A 19,590-nucleotide genomic window follows, 5' to 3' on the forward strand; every position below is an offset into this window, starting at 1 on the left:
ACGAAGAAAGGCTATAATTGCCTTTATAGCATGCTGTTACATAAGCCCTTATGTTACAGATTTGAAAAAAATGAACATAACATGGAGTGCTAACTGTAGGGTTTAATTTTCTTGTGAGAATGAAATCATGGGAATACTGTTCATAGTTTGGAGAAAGGGAGTATGTGAGACAACCACACATTAGTCTAGATGTTCTGTTTTACCATTTGAAATACAAGTCTTAAAAATTATACATTTTTAAGGTAAACAACATTATGTTTTGATATATGCAGTGTAGTTAATAGTATGGTATCTGTTTGAGCTTGTGGATATTGTGAAAAAAGGGTTATTAATAGCAGGCTATAGCAAAATTACAAACACAGATCTGACTTAAATATTTTGCAGGATGCTTACTGTCTAGTACATATTTGTTCACTGGACTCTTGCTGTGCATTCATTTACCTAGGTACATTAGCAAAGATACTGTGGTGCTTCATAAAGAATTTCATATGTGGGGTGGGTGGTGGTGGCACACGCCTTTATCCTACCTAGCACCTGGGAAACAGAGCCAGGTGGATCTCTGTGAGTTCAAGGCCAGCGTAGTCTACAGAGTGAGATCCAGGACAGGCACCGAAACTACACAGAGAAACCCTGTCTCGAAACAACAACAACAAAGAGTTGTGTGTGCATAGTAGACAACCTCTAGCTTAGGAACAAAGAACATCTACACACATACATTTCCTTAAGTCTAGTTTTGTTTGATTCTAGAAGTCATAAGAGTCTGTGATTTCTGGTAGTAAAGTATTGTTCTTTAGGAAAAGAATTCTGGATTTCTTTTTGGAATAGTTAGAATTTCCTGATTTGGTCCTAAACTGTGCATGATAAAAATCATTTAATGTGGCTTCCCAAGTTTCCTCGGTTGTCTGTATTAAACCTCCTGTTGTTATTTTCATCATTCCCTCAAAGGAAGAAATTGAAATGTGTTCTTGGTTTATAGAAGTTTGACATGTTTTGACAAGAGTATGAAAAGTTGAAAAAGCTTCATCTTTTGCTTTTTTACAAAATCTTATTTTCTGTTACTGATTCTCTACACTAGGTGTTATTAAAGTGCTGTACTTGGGTTATAATGGAAGGTTGATAATATCTAGCATTTTATGCACAAATTGCTAGATGACACATATAAGTAAACAGTTTAAGGTGTTGATAGAGGCATAGACTGGAGGGAGGGAAGTTACTTGCTGATATTTAAAAAGGGAAGTTTACTTGAAGAGTTTACTGTGCTGGTTTCTGTGTTTTTATCTTGAGAACAGTTTCTTGTTGAAGAAAAATGGTGATTTTGTAATAGTAAAATGTCACATCTTCGTATAATTTTTATGTATTAAAGAAAATAGGGGAAAAACTACTTAACAAGAAAGGTAATTTTGATATAAAATACATGAAATTTTACTCCAGTTCCTTTGTTCAGCAGCAGGAGAGAGGCCTGGTACAGGACAGCTAACACATACATTGGTGATATATGTATATATCTAGTGTTTGTGAGGCTCTGAGTTTCAGCCTAGCACTGTGGGTAAAGTTGGTGAGTCTGAAGCAGAAGGGAATCTCTGCCTTATTTATTGCCTTTAGGAGAAAAGGACAATAACAATCATTTTCCTGTCTGTTAGGAAGATAATTAGGGAATTTAGTGGGAAAATGCCTTTTACTTTGTGCTTAGGTGTTGGTTTATTATTGTAAAATTCTCAGGTATGCTTATGAAGGTGTTACTTATGAAGTATCATTACTATGTGGCTATACATTTACTATCTGGGTTTATTACCTACTATGAGTAATCATTTATTTTGTACTTATAACCTATTTTATGTTTCTTATGTCAGAGATAAGTATTTACTGTGGTATTATCTCTCTGTAACTAACTACTAAAAGAAATGCCTTTGGTTAAACTGAATAGCAGATGTAAAAAATGGCTTGGGAAAAACATTTATCTTTCTAGCATAGGTACATGAAAGTAACATGAGATAATTTATAGTAACCTTGAATTTATTAAGTATTTGTATATTTGCAACTTAAAGTTTTTAGACTTAAGTGTTTTTAACATTTTAAAATATTTTTTATTACTTTACTTTTATTTATTTATTTACATGGTGCTAAAAATCAAACCCTGGATCTTGCATGTGCTAGGCAAGTGTGCTACCTCTGAGCTGGTTTCCAGCTAAGTAACTGAGACCTTAAGTGTGATGTTAACTACAGAGGGAACTAACTAGGTTACTTTACTTATATTATTTTAAATGTTTTATAAGTCTTGTAATGGGATTTGTTTTCAAAGTAAGAATAGAGCTTAATATAACTAGATTTTCTTACGCCTCCCTTTCATCTTATGTTTATAAAATCCACTTAAGTACAGAATAAAAATTGTTATTATGATGGTTGTTGTGAGAGCATTGAGATAAGATAATATTGTTTCCTGTTTTGTTCAGGTGTGAAATTCATCAGACTGTAGCGGTTCTTCCCTGAGAGATTGGAATTATTTTATTTTATTTTATTTTATTTTTTGAGCTGAGGATCGAACCCAGGGCCTTGTGCAAGTGCTTTAACCACTGAGCTAAATCCCCAACCCAAGAATTATTTTATTTTTTTAAGAGAGTCTCCTTTTGCTCTAGTTGACCTTAAAACCCTTCTGTTTTTGAGCATGACCTAACTCCTGATCCTACTGCTTCTGTCTCCGAAATGCTAGAACAGGTATGTGCTACCATGCCTGCCTTGAATGTGATTATATACTGAGTGGTACATGCAAAATTATTCTTGCATTTATGTAAGCTCATATGGAAGATGCATGATTTATAACCTGCAGTGCATGTTAAGGAACTCATTGTTAGGGAGTTCTGTTCAACTTCCCACAGATGGGTACGTTTCTGTGTATACTGCATTTTTTATTTTTAGTTCTGTTTTGGGAGAGAGTCTTGCTTTGTTTTTATTTATTTATGTTTATTTTTCAGATATCCCCCCACACCCTTTGTGTGTAGCCCTGGTTGTGCTGAATACTATGTAGATAAGTCTGAATTTTATGTTATATTCATGTTCAGTAACAGGCCAAGACAAAGGGTTTGCTCTATATGGCTTAACATTTGTGGAGAGTTGGAGGAGAATGTTTTGGAAGTTCCAAAATTGTTTTTCTTTATTTTTCAAAAAGATACCCCACAAGGTACATATGATGTTTTGTTGTAGGTACTATGACCTGAAGAGCCTATAGGATGATTCCTGTTTATATTCCTAGCTTGTAGTATTATGTAGTATACATGGTTGACTTATAGTAAATGTTTGAATGAATGAATTAATGGTATATACATTAAAAATTCTTTGGCGTCTTTTGGGCGAGTATTTTTCTTCCATTTGAGATCACACTTAGGAATTATGATACATCATAGTTATTCACCCCGCTACCTCATAGTTATTTATTCCATTATCTCAAGGTTGGACAGACGTAATTAGCCATTTACAGAAATTTTTACTTTATCTGGTGTCCCGTATTCTTTCAATATCGGTATGTTCTGTCTCCATCCTCAAATTCACACTATTCACATCTCATCATAATTCAGTAGATTTGAAAATAGAACATGATTCAAAGAATACCACTTTGTTTTTGTTTTTGTTTTGGAGCTGAGGATCGAACCCAGGGCCTTGCGCTTGCTAGGCAAGCACTCTACCACTGAGCTAAATCCCCAACAAGAATGCCACTTTTTTTTGTTTTGTTTTGTTTTGTTTTTTCGAGACAGGGTTTCTCTGTGTAGCTTTGCGCCTTTCCTGGACCTTGCTTGGTAGACCAGGCTGGCTTCGAACTCACAAAGATCCACCTGCCTCTGCCTCCTGAGTGTTGGGATTAAAGGCGTGTGCCACCACTGCCCGGCAAGAATGCCACTTTGTAATAGACCTACATTTCTGTTTTTTCTTAGGCGAGTCAGTCCTTTTGCCCTTCCTTCCTTCCTTCCTTCCTTCCTTCCTTCCTTCCTTCCTTCCTTCCTCCCTCCCTCCCTCCCTCCCTCCCTCCCTCCCTCCCTCCCTCCCTCCCTCCCTCCCACCCTCCCACCCTCCCACCTTGCCTGCCTGCCTGTCTGAAATGTACTGGAGAGTGAACCTAGGGTCTTGTGTTTGTTAGGCCAGTGTTCTATTACTGAGCATTATCCCATGCTTTTATTTTAACAGTTAAAACAGTGCTGAAATAGGAAGCTCCTAGATGAGCAACTGACATATATAGTAAGATGGTAACTTGAATAACAGCAACTACAGTGGCTGACTATATTCATTAATGGGAAAGCAGAGTTAATCCAGAAGCCTGATGTACATTTGCACTCAAAGATCAAGGAAGATTACACAATTGTGAAGAGTGTGGAACATAGTAATTTTCTATTTTAAGTATTGGAGGCTACTTGTTTTCTAGATGTTGGCTACTTTTTAACTATCTTAAAAAGTTGTTAAAATGACAATAAATATGCTTTAATTGAAAGATGTTGATGAAAATTCTTAGAAAGAAGTTGTAGCTACAAAGACTGATTAGAACTGCAGTGATGTGGAGAGATTGGGATCTTGCAAGTCCAGAGCTAATTATCTTGGGCTAGCTTTAGCCCCCTAAATCATTCCTTACTCACCTCTGTGTTGGGACCTAACATTCTGTGACTAATAGATAAAAACCTTTTGAAATCTGTTAATTTAGCAGGCTACTAGAGTCTATCATCAGAGCATCTAAAGCCTACAGAAAAGCTCCCCCCATTTTGCTGTGACCACCTTGTCAGTGTGCCCACCAATGTTTTTTGAGCTTGCTGGAACTAATACCCTATGACAAATGGATAAAACCTCTTTGAAGTCTATTAACTTAGCAGAGCACTAGCCTCTACCAACCTAGAGGCTAAGAATATCATCAGATAGCATCAGAGGCCTACAGAAAAGCTTTCCCCATTTTGCTGTGACTGTCTCACTGATGTTTACATCAGTATATTTTGAATTTGTCTTGCTTCATGACTTTCTTTGTTCTGTAAAACTATAAAACTTCATGAAAATGCTTCCATGTTGGAACCTTGTATTTGGAGTAACCTAAATCTGTGTTCTCTGTCCATGATCACTCAGAATGGCACTAGAATAAAGTATCTTTTACTTCTTTTAAGGCGAGAGCTGTGTTTTCTGTGTAAACATTGGACATGTAAAATTCTACAGTTCATCTAGTTATTCTATGAGGAATTTCATGAAAAAGAAGTGTATATAGTATAGTCTCTGCTATAAAATAAACTTCAACTCAGTTGAAAGTAATCACAGGTTGTTTTTTTTTGTTCAGATTGATTGCCTTACTAATGTGATTTTGAGTATGCCAGTTAGCATTTTCTTGTTTATTTATTAAAGAAATGTATTAATATTAGTTCTGCATTATATTAGAGTTTTATAAAATAGAATGTAAAGTTTTTAGTCCAAAATAAACACTCTATAATATTAGCTGTTATTTCAATTTTTTTGAGAACCGTGATTCTATGATGAAAAGCAGGCTCTTTGGAATCTGGTAGATTGGCTTTGAGTCTTGTCTCAGCTATCTATTTACATGTGACATTGGGCACATTACTTAACTATCCTTTTCCTGTTTTCATTTCCATAAAATGAGGATAATAGCTACCTTACAGATTTTTGGAGAGTATTTTTTTAATACATAGGCACTTTGTAAATGGTAATTATTATAGGTGTTATGTCTAAAATCCAAGTCAACAGTGTCTTCTTGGGTGGCAATATGAGTAAGTTGTTTAGGTTTTTCTCATACATGACAGCCAGCCAACTGAATTAAATATTTAGTCTCTAATTAAGTCTAATTTTCCATACAAGTAAAAGCTTATGCCAGGACTGGTAGCATATATTTGTAATGCCTGTTACTCTAGAGGCTGAAGGTAGAGGATTACAACTTGTTAAATTTTAGTTTGAAGTCTATTTTGTTAGATATTAGAATAGCTACACCAGCTTGCTTCTTAGGTCCATTTGAGTGAAATATCTTAAGATTGATCTTGTCTGCATATCCATTCTATTAACCTGTATCTTTTTATAGGCAAATTGAGTCCATTGATATTAAGTGATATTAATGACCAATGATTGTTAATTCCTGCTATTGTTTTGGTTTTGGTGGTGGTGGTGATAGCATGTGTGTTTCCCTTTTATAGAATGAGATTATTTATTGCCTGTGTTTTTGTGAGTGCATCTAACTTCCTTGGGTTGGAGGTTTTTTTCTAGTACTTCCTGTAGGGCTGGATTTGTGGATAGGTATTGTTTAAATCTGGTTTAATCATGGAATTCCTTGTTTTCTCCATCTATAGTGATTGAAAATTTTGCTAGGTATAGTAGTCTGGGTTTGCATCCATGGTCTCTTGGTGTCTGTAAAACATCTATCCTGGACCTGGCTTTTTTTTTTTGTTTTTTTTTTTTTTTTTTTGGTTTTTCGAGACAGGGTTTCTCTGTATAGCTTTGCTCCTTTCCTGGAACTCACTCAGTAGTACAGGCTGGCCTTGAACTCACAGAAATCCGCCTGTCTCTGCCTCCTGAGTGCTGGGTTTAAAGGCATGTGCCACCACCGCCTGGCCCTTCTGGCTTTTAGAGTCTCCATTGAGAAGTTGGGTGTAATTCTGACTGTTCTGCCTTTATATGTTACTTGGCCCTTTTCCTTTGCAGTTCTTAATATTCTTTCTTTATTCTGTATGTTTAGTTTTTTGATTATTATGTGGCGAGGGGACTTTATTTATTTATTTGATCTAGTCTATTTGGCGTTCTGTAAGCTTCTTGTACCTTCATAGGCATGTCCTTCTTTAGGTTGGGTAAGTTTTCTTCTATGATTTTGTTGAATGTATTTTCTGTGCCTTTAAGCTGGAGTTCTCTTTCTTCTTTTCCTATTATTCTTAAGTTTGGTCTTTTCAAGTTGTCTCAGATTTTCTGGATGTTTCATGTTAAGAATTTTTTTGGATTTAACATTTTCTTTGACCAATGAATCTATTTCTTCTATTTACATCTTCAGTGACTGAGATTCTCTCTTCTATCTCTTATATTCTGTTGGTGATGCTTTCTTGAAGAGATTTATTGATTTTTTTTTTCCAATTTGTTGTTTGTCATTTCCTTGAGCTGTCTGGTGATAAATGAGAGAGTTGTGGAAAGTGCTCCCTCATGGGTACTAACCTCATTTATTAGAACTCCTGGCCTCCTCCTAACTTTGTCACCTTTCAGAGTCCATACCTCTGTGCTAGAGATTAAATTGTGTTATGGAGAGAGAGGGGTGGGGGAGGGAGTATATGTGTGTCATGTAACAACTTTGTGGAGTTGGCTCTCTTCCACTTGTGTATTTAGATTGTGTGCTCTTACTGGGGTTCACTTGCATGTGAAGTGCTTTGCTCACTGTGCCTGTGCTTATTTGGGTAAATACCTTCTCTTGTTCGTTTTATACACTTAGGATACTGAATCTTTACATTTTTTTACATGTCTCTTGAAATGGTATTGTGTATGGTCTATTAATATTTGAGTGCCCATGTTTTGATAAATTTTAATTTTTTATAGGTTTATTTGTATTTTATGGTAGTATTTGTATTTTATGGACTGTTATCCACTTATATATTCCTGACAGTTTTTCTTTTTAGCTGTTACTGCTTAAAATTGTGATAAAACAGGTTAAAATTGTAATATGTTGGGAGAAAGTTTATTTTCACAGACTTAGAGACTTCATGTGAAAAACATGGAACCACTGAAATATAGCAATGTAAAAAAACCCTCCTTTTAAAATTAATTATTTTATAATTAGCATACAAATTAATATGTTTCCTTATGGCATTTTTATGCACTCACCACCTTTTGTAGTACTTATAATAGGGTGTGATCTTGATTTGTTTTTTCTAGATTGTCTATGTCTTGAATGAGAAGGTTAGCTTTAGGAAGACAGAGACAACAATGATTTTACTAATGAGTGTAGTTTTTGGTGCATAGTAGGGACTCATGGAGTATGTGTTAAATGCAAGAATGAAAATGAATACTAGAAGGTGTAGTAGTCCTGAGAGTCAAGTCTAACATGGGAAAGAATTTGCTTTGATTAAAGTGTTCTAATGAGAGAGTGTATTGTGCCTATTAAGGCATGGCAAATAGGCTGGCTTCCATTTGAATATAGCAAAAATGATTTTAGTCTCGTTTTAAGTTGAATCTGATTTTTATGTATTCTCTTCTATATCCTGTTTTTTCTGCTGAAAGTATTTCCCTGGAAGTAGATAGAGGAGGGGTTTATTTTGGAGTGAAGTAGTAAGGGTGGCATCTAGTTTTCGTTGATTAAGTTGAGAGAAAGTGCTTAGTTACTAAAATGAGAAATATGGACAAGAAACGGTTATGGAAAATTTATTAGAAATTCTATTTGCCGGTAGTGGTGGCGGCGCACACCTTTAATCCCAGCACTCGGAAGGCAGAGCCAGGCGGATCTCCGTGAGTTCGAGGCCAGCCTGGGCTACCAAGTGAGTTCCAGGAAAAGGCGCAAAGCTACACAGAGAAACCCTGTCTCGGGGAAAAAAAATCTATTTGGTGGGCTGGAGAGATGGCTCAGTGGTTAAGAGCACTGGCTGCTTTTCCAGAGGTCCTGAGTTCAGTTCCTAGCAACTACACGGTGGCTCACAATTGTCTGTAACTTCAGTCCCATGGCACCTGACACCCTCACACAGACACACATGCAGGCAAAAGACCAAGGCACATGAAAAAAAAAAAAAAGAAATTCTCTTTGGTCACATTTGACTTAAGACACTGATAAAACTTCTTTGAAAATGACAAGAAAGGGTTTGGATTCCAAGTTAGGAAATTAGATGAAACATTTGTGTTGGGATAGAAATCTGGATGACTATGAGCATAGAGACACATAGGAGCTTTCAGCACAGTGAGATGGTGCCTCTAGTGAGTGTGGCAAGGGGAAGAAACTTCCAACATTGAGAAATCAGGTAGAAAAAAATGTAACATTGGCTTGGAGAAGGATAGAGTCCCTAACGATATTTGGATTGTATGATGCTTTGGCAAGTAAGGATTCAAAGTGCAGCTTAAAGAGGAAAAGACTGACTTGCTAATTCATGCTGGAAATTTATAAACAGAGAACATATAAAGTGGTAAAATAACTACAAGATAAATGAAGGGTTTCATGAAGAAAAGTGGTTTACTTACATAGCAGCAATAAATGACAGATAGCTGAGGAGTATAATCCTTTTTGTTTGGGTATTCTTGAGAATTTTGATTTTTTTTAAAAAGTTGAAAAGTAAATTTTAAAAGTGCAATTTGTACTTGGATTTTTTTCTCCCTCCCTCCTTCTCTCCCTCCCTCCCTCCTTTCTTCTCCTTTTTTTTTTTTTTTTTTTGGCCAAGATTAATGGTTTTAGTGCCACCTAATGGCACCGTGGAACATTGCAGCTGCGACTATATGTGCTGCGAAAAGAGTGATGTATTTGACAGAACATTTCTGGGTATTTTTGCTTATGGACTGCTATCCATAGATTGCAGGGTCCTGTGTTCTTTAGGTCAGCCTGCCTATCCTGCCCTCGTCACATTACCCATTTATTCACAGTTGATGTCATTTAAGGTTCTTTTGTCTTTTAGGTTTTAGCTCATGTGTTTCTCTCTAAGAGCTCTCTTTTCTACCACCTTACTGACAATTACTCCTATGCTCTGCACCATTCTCCTCTGTCATTTGCTGTTTTACTTTCTTTATTACTTTTAGATTGATCTCTTGCTCCCTCCCTCTCTCCCCTCCCTCCACCTCCCAGATCTCCCTCCCCTCTTCTTCCCTCTCTCCTGCTCCCCCTCCTTCTAGTATTTAAGCTTTGGGACAGCGCCTACCTGTCCAGCCTTCTTCAGGCTTGTAACCCAGGATTGGGTCCAGTGTCTGATATGTAGTATATAATATCCTCAGTCAAAATTAGTTGTGTGAATGAATATATGAACTTCTAAGTGTTGTTAAATATTACTATCTCTGGAAAAGAAAGACACATGTCTTAGGGTGTTGAATTTTATATTAACTCGTCAATTTCAGCAATCTCCTAAATATTTCAAAGTATAGTACTTTTTGAAAGCATTTGTATTTAATAAAGTAGCTGAATATATTTTATGAGACAGGGTTTTGCTATGTTTTTCTTTCTTGCTGTGTTGAACTTCTGGGCTTAAAGGCTTTTGCTATTTCAGACCTGGGTAGTTGAGACTAAGGCATGTACCCGTGTGTGTGTGTGTGTGTGTGTGTGTGTGTGTGTGTGTGTGTGAGAGAGAGAGAGAGAGAGAGAGAGAGAGAGAGAGAGAGAATTTTCTGATTTTTCTAATCACATGCTTATTTTCTCTCTCTGTTTGTTTAAACAAAATAGTTAAGCAGAAGTAAATTTATTTGTTGAGGTCAGACTGGTGTGTGTGAATTTAGGTAACAGTATCCTTTAGTCTGAAAGTTAAGAGTGGAAAGAACACATTTCCACCATGTGGCCTCGTCCAAGAAGACAGCCCCTAATTTGTAGATGATCGGAGTGCCAGGATTCTTTTTCATATGAACCATTTTATAAAGTTTTCTTAGTTCATTTTTAAATTAGTTTGTTTTAAATCAAGTTTTACTTTTTTTATACTCTTTAGTTTTGCCAGGTGGATGTGGGAAGAGAAGTTTGCGGAACTGAAATGGAGGTCAGAGCTTCATTACAGAAGGTTAGTGGGTCATCTGATTCTGTGGCCACAGAGAACAGTGAAGAATTTGTTTTGGTTCCTCAGCATGCAGATGATACTTCTACAAAGGATGATGGAAAGCCACAGCTGAAGGTACTTTTTCTTTCTGATATGGTACTATTTTTCATTAATTGTTTTTTCCTTTTCAACTATTTGGAGCTCATCTGAGGATGAAAACTGAAGGGTTTCTTAAAGTACTGACCTGGATAATACAAATCAAAGTTGGATTGATTCTTTTAGATATTCTTGACAATAATAAAAATATTTAGTGCTTTATCACTCAGGGGCTAATTATTTGGTTTGATTTTTAAGTTTTTTTTTTTTAATTCTCTTTTGGTAATATACTTTCTATTAGGAAATTATAGGAGGAAGAGATAGAAGGGAAATTAGAGAATAAGTAATATGTGAATTAAACTTTCTGGTTAATCTTACATAAATTTATTTGATTGTTTTTGTTTCTCTTCTGAGATTTAATTGAAAGATTTTTCTGTTGGGGATCTTATGCTTTAAATCACATGGTGAGAATTTGATAGATGGTTTAGCATTGACTGATTAGTTTAAAAGTGTATATCTTGGGGTTGGGGATTTAGCTCAGTGGTAGAGTGCTTACCTAGCAAGCACAAGGCCCTGGATTCAATCCTCAGCTCCAAAAAAAAAAAGTGTATATCTTATATTTTTGGCAGGTGAATTTTCATTTGAATATTTTCCTTTTCTTTCTTTCTTAAATTTTGGTTTGCCTTTTGTAAGCCAAAGATAAGAAAGCAAACCTGGGTATATGTGTGTAGGAACTGGCAACCATTCTTTGTAAGCAGGAATGGAAATAATCAAGTACTATTTTATTTATGATTTTTTTTTTTCCCTGAGACGGGGTTTCTCTGTGTAGTTTTGGAGCCTGTCCTAGATCTCGCTCTGTAGACCAGTTTTGCCTCGAAATCATGGAGATCTGCCTGGCTCTGCCTCCAGAGTGCTGGGATTAAAGAAGTGCGCCACCACTGCCTGGCTGTGACTGTTCTTAATATTAACTATGACATCAGAATGTATCAATGAGTCAGAAATACATTGTAAAAAATATTATTAAATACTTACATTATGTCTAGTACATAGTTCTATTCAAGTAATATCAGTGCCTTATTTCTTGACAACTGTATTAGCATTATTGTGCTTAAGTAAGGTATTAGACTTGTACCTTATTTACTTTTCAGAAAAAAATATAACTTTAAGAAAATTACTGCATTCTGGTATCTAATGAAGAATTTATAAAGAAATTAAAAATGTTAATAGGATGATGCTAAGAAATATGATCGTTTAAATGATATTTACAATGTACCATATTTAAACTTTCATTTTCCCCTTAAAACACAGGAAATTAGGCCTTATTTTGTGTGTGCTTGTGTGTAGCGTGTGTGTAACACAGTGTATTGTGTGGACCTCCAAGGATAATTTTCTGGAGTCGGTTCTCTCCTTTGACCATAAGTGATGGGATTGTAGGTAGCAATCGCTTTTACCCACTGAGCCATCACACTGGTGTTGTATCAGTAGGATTTTGTATCAGTGTTGTTTGAAGGTACCTACAATGTTTTATGAAGAATCCTTTTGTGAAACTAATAAGCCCTCTTTCATTCAGTTGATATTATTATTCAGGATTACAGTTTGTTATGGATATGTGAAATTAGGTATCACTGGGTAAATTCTCAGTATTTACTGACTATATATTTGAAATTTTAGATCTTAGTTTCTCAAAATGAAATGTTTTTAATGAATTAAGCCTTATAGTTAAGAGGATTAACCTGGGCGGTGGTGGCACACACACACCTTTAATCCCAGCACTTGGGATGCAGAGTCGGTGGATCCCTGTGAGTTCAAGGCCAGCCTGGTCTACAGAGTGAGTTCCAGGAAAGGTGCAAAGCTACACAGAGAAACCCTGACTCGAGAACAACAACAACAACAACAACAAAAGAGTTAAAAAAGAAATGTCTTGTTTTACCTATAGATAGCTTCCAATGGTGATGAACAGTTGGAAAAAGCCATGGAAGAGATTTTGAGAGATTCTGAGAAAGGACAAAGCAGCCTGCTTGTTGAGTGTCAGGGTTCCAATGATATTTCAGACTATTCCTTTGGAGATGTTCCAGCCAGCCAAACAAATAAGCCATCTCTTCAGTTAATTTTGGACCCATCAAACACAGGTAATGTACCAACTACTTAAAGATGATATGAATAGAATAAAGACACAAACAAAAATTGCTGGGTTATGGTGGCGCATGCCTTTAATCCCAGCACTTGGGAGGCAGAGGCAGGCGGATCTCTGTCAGTTCCAGGCCAGCCTGGTCTACAGAAGGAGATCCAGTACAGCCAAGGCTACACTGAGAACTGAGAAACCATGCCTCAAAAAACAAAAGAAAACAAAACAAAATTGAAGACAAAGACTAGAAAAAATTTAGTTTAATATTGCCTGTAATAGTGACAAAAAGATTTGTGTGTGTATATGTACCTGTGTCAGTATATGCACATGCCTCATGCCTATGTACCCACAAATGACAGGGAGTGTTGGCAAGAAAAAAAAGACTTTTTCTTTTGCTGTTTGAGATAGCATTTCTCTGTGTAGCCTTGCCTGTCCTGGAACTCTCTCTGTAGACCAGGCTGGCCTCAAACTCACAGAGATCCACCTGACTCTGCCTCCCAAGTGCTGTGATTAAAGGCTAATCATTGAAATTCTTGACTAGAGATACTTCTACATTTAACCTCTTGGCAATTAACCCTCCTTCTCCCCCCCCCCCCATTAATTCTCTTGTATTCCTGTAATTTACTTAATAAAGCTTTAGACATTTGCATACTGTCTTCTGCCTGAGTAGAGTCTTTCTTGGATACTTTCAGTTCCTTCTCATGTCATTTTTCTTAAGCTGAAGGAATTTATTGCAACAGTTTTTTCTTCTGTGAAAAAAAAAAAAAACAACTCCTGCTTAATAAACTTCCAGAGAATATTTCATTTTTAGATCCTATTTTACTCATCTTTAGAATATTTTAGTTATTCCTTTTATTTTTCTACTTACTTTGTTAAAAAAATAAAAATTCTTATTCATATTTGTTACAATTTAAGTCTTGCCTACTAATTTTGTTGTCTATAATTGTTAGATCCATTTATCTGCATTGTTTTGTTTTTATAATCTACAGTTAGGAATTATTTTTACACAGATTTGTACAACATTTATATTCTTACAAAAGAATTCCCTCTTCTGTTTTAGAAACCCATTTACGGGACTGCCAGTAAGTTTCCTTATGTATGATGTTTGCTAGCCACTGATGTGTGACTTTACTGCAGGACCTTGCTTAGTGCTTCACATATTTAAGTTGACAGAAATGCGTAACAACATATGTGCATAAAATAATATAAATATTGATATTGTTTAAATAAATAAACTTAATGGCTTTTATGATTTATAGTTTTAAAAATGGATTTGTGATCTTTTTTACGTGCAGGTAGATATTTTCTAACAATAATGATTTTTTTCAAAATGTGTATAGAATTCTATATGTACTCCCCCCACTATTATATAGAGAGGAAAATTGGGTGACACAATCATCAAAATCAATTGTAAGAAAAGCAACTTCATTAGAATACTTAATAGTTCACACAAGCTATGGAGCCAGTGATAAGGAAAATGAAGAAATGACTGTTTATAACAGGAAACTTAAAAGGTCTTATTAATGAAATCAAACCTGAGGCAGATTATTGGGGTGAATGCTGGAAGATCAGAGAAGCAAAACAAGCCACAGCTATCTCACCTTGCTAGTTCCTCAGGTGATCCTTTTTCCTCAGGCTGGAAGCTTCTGAGTCCTCATCCCAATGGCTCTCAGCTGAACTGTGTTGCTCCAAAGCCTGAACGCTTAACCAACCAAATGCTTAACTAACTGTATGCTTTTTCTTCTAGTTCCTGGTCCTCATGCTTTATATACCTTTCTCTTTCTGCCCCCCACTCCCTGGGATTAAAGGTTGGGTTTCTGGGATTAAAGGCGTGGGTCACCATGCTTAGCTGTTTCTAAAGTGGCCTTGAACTCAGAGATCTGGCTAGCTCTGCCTCCCAAGTGCTGGGATTAAAGGCGTGTACCACCACCGCCCAACTTCTGCTATGGCTTACTCTTCCCATTTTCTAGCCACCATTTGTGGCTCTGTATCTAGTGGCTGTCTGTTCTCTGACCCCAGATATGTTTATTTCGGGGAACACACAATATTTCAGGAAACACAATACCACCACAACTGTTGTTTTTGGAATGTGTGATAGAGATTTGATTGTTTTCATTTTTTTTCCAGACATTTCCAAACCCCGACCGTCTTCTCCAAGTGGACTTTCTGAAGAAGACAGTGTTCTATTTAACAAATTGACTTACTTAGGATGTATGAAGGTTTCTTCCCCACGTAGTGAAGTAGAGGCTTTACGGGCAATGGCAACCATGAGAGCCTCCAGTCAGTACCCCTTTGCTGTTACACTGTATGTGCCCAATGTTCCAGAAGGTTCTGTGAGGTAAGCTTTCCTTTTCTTTTTCTTAAGGTATGATTAAGTGTTCTGAGTGGTGGTGAGTATGTAACATCATGAAACAGATTTAGGACTGAACTGTGATTTCACTTATGTTCTCTAGACTTAAATTGCAAATTAAAAATTACGTTTAGACTTAGAACTTGTTATTGCTTGCAGAGGATATTTTCAAATTATTAATCTAGTAAGTTAAATACTAAGTATCTACTAAAGGCATTGTAAGTTTATATTTTTTTAAAAATATTTATTTATTTATATTTTATGTGCATTGGTGTTTTGTCTGCATGTGTGCCTTTGTGAGAGTGCCAGGTCCCCTGGAACTGGAGCTACAGACAGTTGTGAGCCACCATGTGGGTGCTGGGAATTGAACCCAGGTCCTCTGGAAGAGCAACCAGTGCTCTTAACCTTTGAGTCATCTTCTCATCCCCTAGATTTACAAACTATTGATAAAATGCCTTTAGTGTTTTAGGAAAACATTGTGTTACTGTATTCTTTATGTGGAATGTATGTGGGGACATATAGGTGTGTGTGGAGGCAGAGGACAGCCACTGGTAGTATTTCATAGTTGCTGCCCATCTTTTAAAAATTTAAATAAAATTTTGAAGCCAAAGTCTCTTAATGGTCTGGAATTTGCCACGTTTCCTAGGCTGGCTTGCTGGCAGCCTGTGGGAGCTTCTGGGGCTACTTGTCGACCTCCCTAGCACCAGCATTACACCCACAGGCCACCACACTCAGGTCTAACTCAGGTGCTCTTACTTGTAGATTAAGCAAGCACTTTCCTTTGTCTTCCAAGCCTTCTGAAGGAGCGGTGGTGACAGCCAGATCTCTGGGGTTGCTGTGTGCCAGTCTAGCCACAGGTCCCGGTGAGAGAGATTCTGTCTCAAAAAACAAGGTGAACAAGAACACTTACTGTACAAAGCAGAGGACCTGAGTTTGGGGTACTACCACTCAAGTTAAAGGAAAAAAAAATCATGGTGTGACTACATGCCTGTAAACCCAATGTTGAGGGACAGGATTGATGGAACTTACTGGCTGCCACTCTAGTTGTGAAAGATCAAAACAACAACAAAGAAAACAAGATGGGGTATCCTTAAGGATTGATAACTGAGGTTGACCCTTGACCTCCTCATGTATTGTACATGCACTTATACCTGTACACACTAACATCTACAGGCCCTCTATGACAGATGCACATAGACACATACAGAGAAAAAGAAAAGAATAAAAAAGAAATGGACTTTCTAGGAATGATTTATGCTATTCCTTCTCTCTCTTTCTCTTCCTCCTGTTTATGTATTTTTTAATCTCTAGACATCTGAAAAATGTTTCTTTAAAAAAATTCTTTGTTGCGTGTGGTGGTGGTGAATATCCCAGGCAGAGGCAGGTGTAACTGAGTTCAACACTAGTCTGTATACATAGTGAGTTTTAGGACAGCCATAGCTATGTAATCGAGAAACTTTATCTTGAAAACAAACAAACAAAAAAACCCAAACAAACAAAAAGCCCAACAAAAATATTCTTTGACAACTTGATGTGCGTATGTGCTGAGTGTTGGACATTTTTACCCACCCTTTATTATCCTTGTCTAGTCTCCTCCTTTCTTCTGCTGAAACTTTTTTTTTCAACAATCCTCCTACTTTGATGTCTTTTTCTCCCTTTACTGGCATGGCTTCTAACAGGTGGTATGATATGGTAATATATATATATATATATATATATATATATATATATATATATATATATAATTGACTGGAGAGTATATGAGTTGGCTCATAGGAAATAAGAATGAAGAAATTGTTAAAATGAAATGATTTTGTGTGTGTGTGTTTATATGTATAAGATTTTCAGTAACATGAAGATAATTCATTTACTTGTATTAATAACCATTTTGTGATTTTAACAGTTATATTATGTCATATTGCCATTGTTTGCTTTGTTAGTCGATATTTTAATGTTATTTTTTATTATTGCAGAATCATAGACCAGTCAAGCAGTGTGGAGATAGCATCCTTCCCAATTTATAAGGTGCTATTCTGTGCACGTGGGCATGATGGGACAACAGAGAGCAATTGCTTTGCATTTACAGAGAGTTCTCATGGTTCAGAAGAATTTCAGATACATGTTTTCTCCTGTGAAATTAAAGAGGCAGTAAGTATGATACAATGTAGCAATTTTTTGTAGAAGTTAACTAGGATATATTTTTGAACTCTTAATTTTCTTTTCTTAGAAAGACATAAGTAAACTAGACATTATGTAAACTTGGAGACTATAGCGACTATGTTAATATTTGCAGTGGCACTGAATATAGAAAGCTAACTAAGTCTGATATGTTGTACACGAACATGATATTGTAGGTAGAGCAGGTATAATACAAAATGCCATTTGGGAAATTGTCCTTCTACTCTACCATTGTAATATTTGCTTATGCTCAGAAAGGATGAGTATTTGTGTGACTTTTATTACTTTGTTCAAGCTCAGTAGTCCAAATGGTTTTTAAAAAATGCATCTTACAATGCCTGATTTTCTGCTGGGCTTAATAGTTGTTTAGTGCTTTCACTTATATAGTATACTAACCTTGTTTCTAAGATCTCTGTTGATTTCACTGGTGATGACTTTTTATCACTTTAAGCCTTGAGTTCATTCTTGAGTTGGCCCAGTTAAAAATACAGATGCTGTCATAGAGTTAGGGGAACTTGTAGTCCTTTGAAGATGTCAGTATATTCTTAGCAATTATTATTAATTAGTGGTTTATTCTTTTATTGGAATACTAGTTCAGAAGCAAATGCTGTAAATGTGTTTTTTTTTTCTGAGTTTATCTACTTGTCCCCCAACTCCAAATTGTATTAGTTAGTACTTGAAGGCTTTGAAAAGTAGGTTTGTATGGGCAACTTTTCAGGTATGCTTCCTTTTTGAATATTTAAATTGCCAACAGAAAATGCTAAAAGCAGCACCATTCTAGTCTTTATTTACCATACAGCATGAACACATAATTTTAATTATAGACACTTTTATGACCACAACACAGGAATTCATAGAAACGTAGATCTTTGTGAGTTTAATACAAAATATCATTGGCATGCTATTTCTTATGTCATGGTAATTATTTTGCTTTACATTAAAATAAATGTGTGGAAACACATAATTTATATTGTAACTATAGAAATTCTCTGCTAGAATCCATGCCTTAATCAAACTTCAAGTTGTTAGTATTGCTTTTTCAGGTAAAGCCTTACTCTGTTTCATCCCAAAGTTTAAATCTATACTATATGCTCACTTCTTTCTGAAAAGCTGTGATTGGCAAGAGTGATTGGGTCTACATGTGTTGATAGTATATCTGGCATGTAGTAGACATGCATGTAAGTTTGTTGAAAGAATACATGGGTTTTTGTGAATGAGAGGACTATTTGTGATCCTTACACACTCCACTGCAGAAGTGGAGAAACAGATTGGTAGAGTCCTGGCATTTCATGTTGACAGCTGTCACTTAATACACCTGTATGGTTACTGGATCACTGGAACTGAACAACAAGGGGATAAACTGAAGAATTCAAGAAGCTGCTGCTTGAGAGATGGAAATGCTGCCCTAAGAAGAAACTGAGAGGAAACCTGCTGCATGCGTTTCTATAACTGATGGTATGCAACTCTCTTTTGGGATTATAGTATCTATTTATTTATGAAGAGAGGAGATATTCTTTGTTGAAGAGCTTTTAATATAGTGGGGGATGAATGGGAAAAAAGTGGGAAATTCTTGACTTGATAATTTTGGAGATACTACTATTACATTTCTAGACAGTGTATTGCTGGCTGTGATTTTCATGTATTAACTTAAAAAACACACTTTTGAAAGTTTTATTGTCAATCATTGATGATAAAAGCATATTGTTTAAAAAAGGAGGTATAGGACTATGGCTATTAAACCTTATTAGGAGAGAACATTTCTAAATGTTGAGTAACCTAGGGTATATAGAGAGCTTATGTCAGCCATTGTGTGAAGCATCTACTTGATTGATGCCCATAACATCCCATGGATGGGTAGGAAGTTTTTAGACAACTGGCATTATATTTGCCTGGAACAACCTTAATTTATGCCTGTTGTCCAGGTATATTACTAATACCCTTACATTTACTTTAAAAAATGTTCTGGTTTAGATGATAATTTGTGTGGTTACCTTTTGCTTGACCCAAGACAAAGAGAATAGGTAAAAGAGCTGGGATTCAAATTGAAGCCTTTATCTTAGGAGAACTGTATATTTATTTTCAGCAAAAACTTTCTTGTTTAAATATTGTAAAAAGTAGGGGCCAGTGAGATAGCTCAGTGGATAAGGGTGCTTGCTGTCAAGGCTGACAATTTCAGTTTGATCTCTGGCACCTAT

The 19,590-nt window shown here is 36.1% G+C and overlaps 1 protein-coding gene across 1 annotated transcript in view; it reads left to right on the plus strand.

Annotated features, from left to right (window-relative positions):
- Positions 1-19,590, plus strand: part of Rabgap1l (RAB GTPase activating protein 1 like) — a 560,245-nt gene that overhangs the window by 30,887 nt on the left and 509,768 nt on the right. Inside the window, exons 2-5 of the mRNA XM_036203001.1 lie at positions 10,602-10,781; positions 12,679-12,871; positions 14,995-15,205; positions 17,191-17,365. Of these exons, the coding sequence (XP_036058894.1) occupies positions 10,644-10,781; positions 12,679-12,871; positions 14,995-15,205; positions 17,191-17,365 (717 nt within the window). The 5' untranslated portion in view covers positions 10,602-10,643. The remainder of the gene's footprint in view (positions 1-10,601; positions 10,782-12,678; positions 12,872-14,994; positions 15,206-17,190; positions 17,366-19,590) is intronic.

The sequence above is a fragment of the Onychomys torridus genome, chromosome 11, assembly GCF_903995425.1.
Source record: "Onychomys torridus chromosome 11, mOncTor1.1, whole genome shotgun sequence".
NCBI lineage: Eukaryota > Metazoa > Chordata > Mammalia > Rodentia > Cricetidae > Onychomys > Onychomys torridus.